The sequence below is a fragment of the Crotalus tigris genome, unplaced genomic scaffold, assembly GCF_016545835.1.
Source record: "Crotalus tigris isolate CLP2741 ecotype Arizona unplaced genomic scaffold, ASM1654583v1 scf7180000020772.1195989, whole genome shotgun sequence".
Classification (NCBI taxonomy): domain Eukaryota; kingdom Metazoa; phylum Chordata; class Lepidosauria; order Squamata; family Viperidae; genus Crotalus; species Crotalus tigris.
The window spans coordinates 341812-353822 of record NW_024098171.1 but is presented as its reverse complement, the minus strand read 5'-3'; the positions used below and the strand labels follow the sequence as shown (position 1 = coordinate 353822).

At 46.6% G+C, this 12011-nt stretch overlaps 1 protein-coding gene across 2 annotated transcripts in view; it reads left to right on the top strand.

Moving 5' to 3' along the window:
• The first annotated feature begins 859 nt into the window (after nucleotides 1-859).
• The window catches only part of DNAAF9 (dynein axonemal assembly factor 9), a 113623-nt gene continuing 102471 nt past the window's right edge, over nucleotides 860-12011 (top strand). For both annotated transcript variants that reach the window (XM_039368364.1, XM_039368363.1), the window contains exons 1-2: nucleotides 860-1101; nucleotides 4251-4330. In XM_039368364.1, coding sequence (XP_039224298.1) covers nucleotides 1004-1101; nucleotides 4251-4330 — 178 coding nt within the window. In that variant the 5' untranslated portion in view covers nucleotides 860-1003. The remainder of the gene's footprint in view (nucleotides 1102-4250; nucleotides 4331-12011) is intronic.

Sequence of the window (12011 nt, the reverse complement as noted above, 5' to 3'; positions counted from 1 at the left end):
ATTTGCATGTGTGTGAGAATATCCAGGCATTTCTTTAAACACCTCTTTAAAAAGAGCATTAAATGTCCTTTGGTGTCTGAGGCAGAAATGTGAAAGATTGTAACTGAAAAGGGGGGAAAAAAGGAGAAAGAGGAAAAAAAAAAGTTTATATAGCTGCCCATCTTGCCTATGTGACTCCAGGATGGCTCCCAAGAGAAAAACAAAACCATATAGATTTGAATTAAAATAGTCAAATAATTAAAAGGTCAATTAATGAGAAAGATAAAAGGCAGGAGACATTTAAAACCAAATTATGGTTAAAACAATGTTTCTCAATCTCAGCAACCAGAAGACGGCTGCACTTCAACTCCCAGAATCCCCCAAACAGCAATGCTGGCTGGGGAATTCTGGGTATTGAAATCCAGCCCCCTTGAACGTTCAAAAGCTTGCAAAATGCTGAGTGATATCATTCCTGAGAGGCAGCTGTCAATCTTGGTCCCTTTCTGCAGATTTCGCACCCAGGGCCTCAGCATCTTCTTTGTCACTGGCCTCAGTGGCTGTTCTGACCTTCCTATATCTTCAACGTCTAAAAATTCCTACTGGCAGGGAATCATGGAAATGGTAGCCTGGCAAGGCCGGGCAGGGGAGGATGGGCCTGGGAATCCCCAAGGGCCGGAGGGCGCCGGTTGGGGAAAGAGAGGCGTTGCTAAGGCCCGCCCGCTTTCTTCGCGTCCGACAGGGCGGTCGCTAGGGGCGGGGCGGGCTGCTCTGCCGTTGCCGGGGCAACGTCCCTCTCCCTCTCCCATTCTTTCTTTCTCCCCCTGCAAACAGCTGCTCCCGGGCCGTACCATCCTGGCGGCGGGCGGGGGTGTCCGTCGTGCGAGGGAGGAGGGAGACTTGGAGGACCTCCCTGAGGGGGCGGTGTTGTTGGCTCCTCCCTCCCGCGTCCCTCCCTCCAGCCGCTGGCGCGTTGGTACGGCCCGCCCCTCCCGTCAGAGCGCTCGGCAGGCCCGGCGGACGGACAATGGCGCTGCTCCCCTCGCGGAGCCCGCTGGGGCTGCTGCCGCCCCCGGCCGGCAGGGGGCGCTCCAAGGCACGAGGGGGCGCCCGGCCCGCCGCCAGGTGAGACAACCCGGGTCGGCCGCCGCCTTCGCACGACGCGCCTGACCCGAGTCAGGCGCTTCCGGGGCGGCCCCTCCCCGTTCATGCAGGGTTGAAACAATCCCTCGCCGCGGGTGGGGCAGGGGGCGGGGCCTGGGGGGCGGGGCAAGCGAGGGGGCCACGTGTGCAGGGGGGGTGTATGTTGGGGGGATAGTTTTGTGTTCAAATCCTGCAGGACGGCTAAAGCAGATTGGGCCTGGTTGGGATCGGATGGGAGACCACCAGGCGATCCAGCTCGGTGGGGTTGGATAGTCATCACAAAGGAGGCAGGGGCAAGTCGCCCCTCTGCCTGGCTACCCTGCAAGGAGGCGTCCCTGGGGTCGCCAAGTTGGCCCCAAGAAGAAGAACCTTTAGCAGACCTGGGCAAACTGGGGGTCAGAGGTGGATAGGGCACCACCAGGAAATCCCACATCTGCAGGCAGGATGACTGTGGTTCTCGTAACCACTCCAAGAAGAAAAAATCTAAATCCACGCCTGGACAACTAGTCAACCAGGCTGCCCGGGTTAGCGCCTGGAGTTGCATTCAGCCGGGCCATTTGACAGTTGAGAGTTGAAAGTGTGGCTGTGTTCCCACAACCACAAATCAGACGGAGCTGGTGCATTTTTCAAACCTGGGCTGGTGTGTGTGTGTGTCTGTGTGGAGACTTGCAGCTCACCTCGTCAGCGTCATTATGTTGGTGTAAGTTGCAAAACCAGGAAGCAAGGCTAGATCAGCATTCGGGATAGGCGTGTTGTGTGGATGCGTCTTTTAAATATATCCGTGACTTGGGAGTGTCGCTGTAGATGCCTCGAAGCCAGTTGCTTGCCTTGTCCAACTCTTCCGCAGGGTGATGGTGACGAGAACGTAAGGACGTTTGGGGGGAGGAGGTGGCAATTAAAATACAGGTAGTCCTCGACTTACGACAGTTCATTTAGTGACCGTTCACAGTTCCCACGGCAGTGAAAATAGTGACTTAGGACCGTTTTCCACACGACCGTTGCCGCCTCCCCAGGGTCACATGTTCAAAATTCAGACGCTTGGCAACTGACTCATATGTATGACGGTCGCGGTGTCCCTGGGTCGCGTGATCCCCTTTTGCGACCTTCTGGTGAGCCAAATCAATGGGGAAGCCAAATTCACTGAACAACCGTGTTACTCACATAACAACTTGCAATGATTCATTTAACAACTCTGTCAAGAAAGGTCGTAAAATGGAGCCAAGTCCACCGATGTCTTGCTTAGCAGCAGAAATTTTGGGCTCTGTTGTGGTCGTAAGCTGAGGACCACCTGTACAGATGATTGATCTGGCCTGCTTGTGAGAATCCGGTCGTTTTTTTTCCCCCTGCATCCTTTTGTAGCGACAAAATCCTGCCAGAAAAATTGGCAAAAGAGCTCATTCTCTTGAGCTCTTTGTAAAGAAAGCTTCTTTCCATGCTGGCTGGGGAATTCTGGGAAATGATATCCATAAATCTTAAAAAGATGCCAGAATTGAGAGAGGGGAGCCATTTCAGGAATCTAAACAAATACCTGTTTGCGGCTGATTTGAAGGGGGGCAGAATCTGGGAACGTTGCTCTGCCGAAGGGAGAAAATATCCCAATGCAGTTTTCCCTGCAGTCTTTCCGTGGGCCGGAATTTGGCACCCCAGCTATAAAAAGCCTTGGCTGTGGGTCAGAGGTTTCAACGCTTGCAGCAAACACAGGAAGTCCTGCACTTAACGCCGCCACAAATCAGCCTGACGTTTCTGTGGTTATTTTTTTAAAGACAGTTTTTGCCCCGTTTTACAACTGTTCTTGCCACAGTTGTTAAGTGAATCGTGCGGTTCTTCAGTGAATAACACCGTCGTTAAGTGAATCCGGCTTCCCCCCCCCGTTGAATTTGATTGGTCAGAAGGGGATCCCGTGGACCCTGCGAACCGTCATAAATAGGAGTCCGTCGGCAAGGCTCTGAATTTTGATCCCGTGACCGCAGGGATGGTGCAACGGTCATACAGATGTTTGGTAACTGGGGCTCAGTCTTTGGGTCTTGGCAGCTGAAGGCGTTTTGCCTTTGCCAGATTCCCAATCCGTATCCTCTCAGTTGCTAAGGGACTGTTTTTTCTTTTTTTTTTCTTTTTTGCACTGGGGGGGGGGGAAAGAGGATTTTATTTTTATTTTTTTAGCATTGGAAGAATACAGATAGTCCTCGACTTACTGGCACAATTGAGCCCAAAGTTTATGTCGCTAAGTGAGACATTTGCAGCTCTTTTACTCTGTCTTTCTTTCTTTCTTTCTTTCTTTCTTTCTTTCTAGAATAGAAAATATGGAATAGAAGAGAAGAGAAGAGAAAATGTGGAATAGAAGAGAAGAGAATAGAAAATGTGGAATAGAATAGAATAGAATAGAAAATGTGGAATAGAATAGAATAGAATAGCATAGAATAGAATAGAATACAATAGAATACAATAGAATAAAATAGAAAGTGTGGAATAGAAAATGTGGACTAGAATAGAATAAAAAATGTAGAATAGATTAGAATAGGATAGGATAGAATAGAATAGAATAGAATAGAATAGAAAATGTGGAATAGAATAGAAAATGTAGAATAGATTAGAATAGAATAATAATAGAATAAAACAATAGAATAGAATGGAATAGAATAGAAAATGTAGAATAGAATAGAAAATGTAGAATAGATTAGAATAGAATAATAGAATAAAACAATAGAATAGAATAGAATGGAATAGAATAGAAAATGTAGAATAGAATAGAATAGAATAGAATAGAATAGAATAGAATAGAATAGAATAGAATAGAATAGAATAGAATAGAATAGAATAACAGAGCTGGAAGGAGTCTTGGAGGTCATCTAGTGCAACCCCCTGCTCCAGCCGGAAACCCTATACCATTTCAGACAAATGGTTGGATAACATTTTGCAAACTTTGCAGAAGGCAAAATAATAATAATAATAATAATAATAATAATAATAATAATAATAATAATAATAACAACAACAACAACAACAACAACAACAACAACAACCTCTTTGCCAATTCAGCCAAAAACACTTCCTTTTGCAATTGGTGGGGCTGGAAATTTGGCCTCCTTTCCCAGCACGGCCTCTTCATTCTCCTTCCCTGTTTCTCTTCCCAGCTGCAGCCGACTTCGACAAATTCAAAACATTCTGACGGAGAGCAACAAATCCCAGCCAGATGGCATCCTCTGCATTTTGGGTAAATTCTCTTTTCATCCTTAACGTGCACTGACGGGTGTGTGTGTTTGTGTGCGTGTGTGTGTGTGTGTGTGTGTGTGTGTGTGTGTGTGTGAGTGAAAGGGGCAAAGTGGGACTCCGTGCCCTGTGTGTGAAACATTTGATCCGTAGCAAGCTTCTTCGGAGGCAGAAACTGGCTGCTTTTTGTGGATTTTTCCTCTCTCGCTAAGAAGAGGAGGAATGAATAATAGTAAAAAAAGGCCCTTATTCTCTTGTGCTGGGCATTTTATGGGGCGAATTCACCCTGACCCTCTCCCAGCTTTTTTTCCTGAACAAGCAGGCAGTGCAAGATAAAAAGGGCTCCGAAATTTGGTTAGATGCACAAGATCCGGCGGCTGTTCATCTTCCTCCGTGGGATTTTTGCTAAGAACAGGTGAAAGCCAGCCGATATGGTCAAGCTAGAATCTGGGAGACTCTGAGTTCTAGTCCCACCTGGGTGACTTTGGGTCAATCACCAGGAGATGGTGAGTTCTAGTCCCGCCTTAGACATGAAAGCCACCTGGGTGACTTTGGGCCAATCACCGGGAGACGGTGAGTTCTAGTCCCGCCTTAGACATGAAAGCCAATTGGGTGACTTTGGGCCAATCACTAGGAGACGGTGAGTTCTAGTCCTGCCTTAGACATGAAAGCCAATTGGGTGACTTTGGGCCAATCACCAGGAGACGGTGAGTTCTAGTCCCGCCTTACACATGAAAGCCAATTGGGTGACTTTGGGCCAATCACTAGGAGACGGTGAGTTCTAGTCCTGCCTTAGACATGAAAGCCAATTGGGTGACTTTGGGCCAATCACCAGGAGACAGTGAAGATGAAAGCCACCTGGGTGACTTTGGGCCAATCACCGGGAGACGGTGAGTTCTAGTCCTGCCTTAGACATGAAAGCCAATTGGGTGACTTTGGGCCAATCACTAGGAGACGGTGAGTTCTAGTCCTGCCTTAGACATGAAAGCCAATTGGGTGACTTTGGGCCAATCACCAGGAGACGTGAGTTCTAGTCCCGCCTTACACATGAAAGCCAATTGGGTGACTTTGGGCCAATCACTAGGAGACGGTGAGTTCTAGTCCTGCCTTAGACATGAAAGCCAATTGGGTGACTTTGGGCCAATCACCAGGAGACGGTGAGTTCTAGTCCCACCTTAGACATGAAAGCCGGCTGGGTGACTTTGGGCCAATCACCAGGAGATGGTGAGTTCTAGTCCCGCCTTAGACATGAAAGCCACCTGGGTGACTTTGGGCCAATCACCGGGAGACTGTGAGTTCTAGTCCCGCCTTAGACATGAAAGCCAATTGGGTGACTTTGGGCCAATCACTAGGAGACGGTGAGTTCTAGTCCTGCCTTAGACATGAAAGCCAATTGGGTGACTTTGGGCCAATCACCAGGAGATGGTGAGTTCTAGTCCCGCCTTAGACATGAAAGCCAATTGGGTGACTTTGGGCCAATCACCAGGAGATGGTGAGTTCTAGTCCCGCCTTAGACATGAAAGCCACCTGGGTGACTTTGGGGCAATCACCAGGAGACGGTGAGTTCTAGTCCTGCCTTAGGCACGAAAGCTGGCTGGGAGAATTTGAACCAGTCCCTCTCTCTCAGCCCAACCCACCTCACAGAGTTGTTGTTGTGGGGAAAATAAGAGTAAGAAGTAGTATTGTGTGCGTTTGCCACCTTAAGTTATTTAAGAGAAAAAAATAAAAAGTGGGATATAAAGGAACGAAGGAAAGGAAAGGATGATATAAGAGGAAGGGAAGGGAAGAGGAAAGGAAAAGGAAGAAAGAGAAAGGAAAGGAAAGGAAAGGAAAGGAAAGGAAAGGAAAGGAAGGGAAGGAAAAGCTAAAAGCTGCAGCTTGGTTTTTCATCCCCGATTTAAGTCCTTCCACCTCTCCGACTATTGCAAAAAGTGGGTTTTCCCTTCACACAAACATTCGGGTGGCAACCTGGATTTCGACCTTCAGCCCTCCCCCACGGCTGCTTGCCCCTTCCCATGATCTGCCAGCCCCCCAGCCGCTTCACCAGGTCTTTTTCATCGCTTTCCCCACAGCCGTGCGGGATGCTCAGCCCCTCGGTCCCTACAGATGTTTGGCAACTGGGGCTCAGTCTTTGGTCTTGGCAGCTGAAGGCATTTTGCCTTTGCCAGATTCCCAATCCCTATCCTCTCAGTTGCTAAGGGACTGTTTTTTCTTTTTCTTTTTTGCACTGGTGGTGGTGGTGGGGAAATAAGATTTTTTGTTGTTGTTGTTTAGCATTGGAAGAATACAAGCAGTCCTCGACTTACCAGGACAATTGAGCCAAAATTTATGTCGCTAAGTGAGACATTTGCAGCTCTTTTACTCTGCCTGTCTTTCTTTCTTTCTTTCTTTCTTTCTTTCTTTCTTTCTTTCTTTCTTTCTTTCTTTCTTTCTTTCTCTTTTTCTTTTTGTCTTCCTTCCTTCCTCCCTCTCCTTCCTTCCTTCCTTCCTCTTTCTTTCTTTCCTTCCTTCCTTCTTTCTTTCTTCTTTATATCTTTCTCTTTTTGTCTTCCTCCCTCCTTCCTTCCTTTCTTCCTTCCTTCCTTCCTTTCTTTCTTTCTTTCTTTCTTTTTCTTTCTTTTTCTTTGTGTCTTTCTTCCTCCCCCCTCCTTCCCTCTCCTTCTCTTTCCCTCCTTCCCTTCCTCTTTCTTTCTTTGTATCTTTCTCTCTTTCTTTTTGTCTTTCTCCCTCCTTTCTTTCTTTTTCTTTCTGTATCTTTCTCTTTTTCTCCTCCCTCCCTCCCTCGCTCCTTCCTTCCTTCCTCTTTCTGTCTTTCTTTCTTTCTTTCTTTCTTTCTTTTTCTTTCTGTATCTTTTCTCTTTCTTTTTCTCTTTTTCTTTCTTCATTCATTCTCTCTCTCATTTTTTTCTTTCTTTCTATTTTTTCTTTCTTTCCCTTTTTCTCTTTTCTCTTTCTTTTCTTTCTTTTCTCTTTTCTTTTTCTTTTTTCTTTTTCTTTCTTTTCTCTTTCTCTTTCTTTTTCTCTTTCTCTTTTTCTTTCTTCATTCTTTCTCTTTCATTTTCTTTCTTTCTATTTTTTCTTTTCTTTCTCTTTTTTCTCTTGTTTTCTTTCTTTTCTCTTTCTTTCTTTTTTTCTTTCTCTTTCTTTCATTTTTTCTTTCTTTCTTTCTCTCTCTCTCTCTTTCCTTTTTTCTTTCAATTTTTGCCCCATTTTACAAATTTTCTCGCCACTGGCACAATTGCTGTGATTATTAAGATGGTAACACGGCCGTTAAGCAAATCTGGCTTCCCCCATTGAGTTGACGTGTCAGAAGGTCACAAAAGCGGATCATGTGACCCCAGGGACACTGCAACCGTCATAAGTATGAGTCAGTTGCCAAGTGTCTGAATTTTTGATCACTTGGCCCCGGGGATGCTGCAACAGTCCTAAATGTAAAAAACGGTCCGAAGTCACTTTTTTTCAGTGCCGCCGTAACGTCGGTCACTAAGTGAACCGTCGTAAGCCGAGGACTACCTGTTTTGTCTCCTTCGCCGTCCCTGGGAGCTTTCTCTTTAAATCTGGAGGCTGCTTGGAGAATCCTTAGTTGAAACAATCTCGCCATTCTTCCTAAAGGCTCAGAATAAATCCTGTGGGCGGAATCTGCAATCGGGTGGAAGGCAAATTTGGATTTTCCATTTCGCCCTGTGAAAGGGAGGCTTGCTTTTTTTTTTGGTTTTATTTGGTTTTTATTCACTGCCTTGGGGTGACGCATAGCAGCCATTTGATGTCTCCCTTAATCAGAAATGCTTGCTGAGGGAAGGTCAGATTAAAAAACAAGAAAGGTAACAGTTAAATGAGTTGTAGCTCTGGAAGAAAACACCTCTTCTTTTATTATTATTATTATTTTAATCAGAAGAGCCGGTTATTAAGATATCGGTAAGAAGATATGGCTGCTAGAAATCTCGGTGCTCCTATCTCTCAACCTGGGCGACTGGAAGATGGGGGGACTTCAATTCCCAGAATTCCCCAGCCAGCGTGGTTGAGAAAGATTGCACTAGGCCAGGGGTAGGCAACCTTGGCTCTTTTATGACTCGGGGACTTCAACTCCCAGAATTCCTGAGCCAGCATGGGGGAACTATGGCCCCCTCATGACTCGTGGACTTCAACTCCCAGAATTCCTGAGCCAGCATGGCTCAGCTTGGAAACCTCTCCCTTTCTCCTCAGCATGGCTGGCTGAGGAATTCTGGGAGTTGAAGTCCACCAGTCATAAAAGAGCCAAGGTTGCCTACCCCTGAACTAGGCAAATCTTAAAGAAGGTGACAATTACAGGCAGTCCTTGATTTACAACAGTTCATTTAGTGCAGGGGTAGGCAACCTTGGCTCTTTTATGACTGGTGGACTTCAACTCCCAGAATTCCTGAGCCAGCATGGCTCAGCTTGAAAACCTCTCCCTTTCCTCTCAGCATGGCTGGCTCAGGAATTCTGGGAGTTGAAGTCCACGAGTCATAAAAGCCAAGGTTCCCCACCCCTGCTCTAGGTTTTGGTTAAAAAAAAATAAATGAACAGATCAAGGTTAAAAAAGGTGATGAGGGATGCTTAGATCTATAGTATAGCTAATTCTCGACTTACATCAGAATTAAGCCCAAAAATTTTGGTGGCTAAGCGAGGCAGCTGTTAAGTCAGTTTTGCCCCATTTGACAATTTTTTTCTTGCCACCTTTGTTAAGCAAGTCACTTGAGTTGTTAAGTGAATCATGTGGCTTCCATTGATTTTGCTGGTTGGAAACCAGCTGGTAAGGTTGCAAATAAGGATTAAATGACCCCAGGACAGTGTGACGGTCATAAATACATGGCAATTGCTAAGTGCCTGGATTTTGATCACGTGATCACCAGCTGGCTTTGATGCCTAAAGCGGGATTAGAACTCGCCATCTCCTGGTGATTGGCCCAAAGTCACCCAGCGTGCTTTCATTCCTAAGGCAGGATTAGAATTCACAGACTCCTAATGATTGGGCCAAATCACCCAGCCGGCTTTCATACCTAAGGCAGGACTAGAACTCACAGCCTTCTGGTGATTGACACAAAGACACCCAGCTGGCTTTCATGCCTAAGGTGGGACTAGAACTCACAGCCTCCTGGTGTTTGGCCCAAAGTCACCCAGCTGGCTTTCATACCTATGGCAGGACTAGAACTCGCCATCTCCTGGTGATTGGCCCAAAGTCACCCAGCTGGCTTTCATACCTAAGGCAGGACTAGAACTCACAGCCTTCTGGTGACTGATACAAAGACACCCAGCTGGCTTCCATGCCTAAGGTGGGACTAGAACTCACAGCCTCCTGGTGTTTGGCCCAAAGTCACCCAGCTGGCTTTCATACCTAAGGCAGGACTAGAACTCGCCGTCTCCTGGTGATTGGCCCAAAGTCACCCAGCTGGCTTTCATACCTAAGGCAGGACTAGAACTCGCCGTCTCCTGGTGATTGGCCCAAAGTCACCCAGCTGGCTTTCATACCTAAGGCAGGACTAGAACTCACAGCCTTCTGGTGATTGACACAAAGACCCCCAGCTGGCTTTCATGCCTAAGGTGGGACTAGAACTCACAGCCTCCTGGTGTTTGGCCCAAAGTCACCCAGCTGGCTTCCATACCTAAGGCAGGACTAGAACTCACCTCCTTTCTCGCCTGGTGCCTTAACCGCGGCTAGACCAAACTGTCTCTCCAGTTGATGGAAATGAAATGAAGGCAGGGCTTGTGCTGACATCTTGGCCAAGAATGTTTGCCAGATGGACGTGGGAAGATTCATTGCTAAACGCTGACAGCCCTTAACGCTGTTCTATAAAAATCAGCCGGGCCTCCTATGCAGAAACATCCCAACCCATCTGTTGAACTCTTTGAAAGTGACTGGCCCGGCCTATTTTTCTTGCCCTGGTTTCCAAAGACGTGACTCTGATCCTGGCTTGTCTATCTTGGCAACCCTCCCCCCCCCCAGGGTCTTTATCCCTGCGTAACCCCATGGACAAGGAGACGGTCTGCTGTTGCCCTGTCTGCCGGCCCCCACCCAGATGTTCCCCCAGGCCTAATCCTGCCAGGCTGGACCACGTCGTAAGAGGCTTTGCCTGGCCCTGGCCCAGTGCAAGGGTTGTGCATTTGCACACAGCATTGTGGCTCTCGGGTTTCAGAGTGGCCGCCCCCCCCCCAAACTCACTGGGGAGCTTTTCCAATCTCCTTGCTTCCTGTTGCTGAAGGACCTTCGACTCTGGATAAGGCTGCCATTTCCGTTTAGCTTTGGCTGAAACAGTGAAGGTGTTAAACCAAGAACCAGGAGAACTTCTCTCCCAGTTGCTTTTTGTTAAAACACACACACACACACACACACACACACACACACACACACACTTGCTTACATACAGTACATACATGCTTATATACATACATACTTATATATTTATATACATACATACATAATTGCATACAAACATAGATACTTACATACATAAATACACACTTGCATACTTAATATACATATATATTTATATACATACATAATTACATACATAGATACATATACATAAATACAGACATATACATACTTTTATACATACATACATAATATACATGCATACATACATACTTACATACTTATATACATACATGCTTATATACATACATACTTATATACATAGTTACATACATACATATATACTTGAAGTGGTCCTGAAAACCAACTGGGTGATTTTGGGCCAGTCACTAGGAGACGGTGAGTTCTAGTCCCTCCTTAGTCATGCAAGCCAACTGGGTGTCTTTGGGCCAATCACCAGGAGACGGTGAGTTCTAGTCCTGCCTTAGGCACGAAAGCCTGCTGGGTGACTTTGGACCAGCTCCTCATTCTCAGCCCAGCCCATCTCACAGGGTTGTTGTAATGTGGAAAATAGGAATACGTTTGCTGCCTCGGGTTGTTTGTGAGAATAACAAAGGCGTGATTCAAATAAACGAAATGGCATTTCTTATGAGGGTTCAGTTTTGGTTCTAGGTTTTGCTGGGATTGAGATTAGAAATTATGGCCAATTCTTTTCGGAGTTCTTGGGTGTTTCTGCTCCGCCTTCACCAAAATCGCAAATTTCTTGTCCGTTACTTGCTTAAAACCTCCTCCAGGTGAAGGAACAGTCATTGTTTCAGCTGGGGAGCAGAGATTTCCTCTGGACAACAGACTTACACACTTTAGTAACTGGGTGATCAAGTGGCACCGTTTTCCAGAGCGCCATATTGGATGGTCCAGCAGGAAGCCGGCCCTTATTGCACCAGGGGTCAAAGTTGGCTCGGCGTCTCTTTTGGCTGGTTTGGTTTGAATCACGTCGGATCGAAATAATTTCTTGTCTGAGTGATACAACTTCGGTGTGGAAATCACTCTGAACTCAACGGAAGCAAATTAACGCCCCGGCACCATGGGTGGGGTGGAAACGCATCATGCTGGCTACCTTTGTAAGTGTAAACCTGTTGCAAAACTGCAACTTCAGTTAACTCACTCTTAGAGCAACAAAGAGGATGAGGGGACTGGAGGCTAAAACATGAGGAACGGTTGCTGGAATTGGGGAGGTCTAGTTTAATGAAGAGAAGGACGAGGGGGGACAGGATAGCAGTCTTCTAATATCTCAGGGGCTGCCCCAAAGAAGAGGGAGTCAAGCTATTCTCCAAAGCACCAGAAGGCAGGACAAG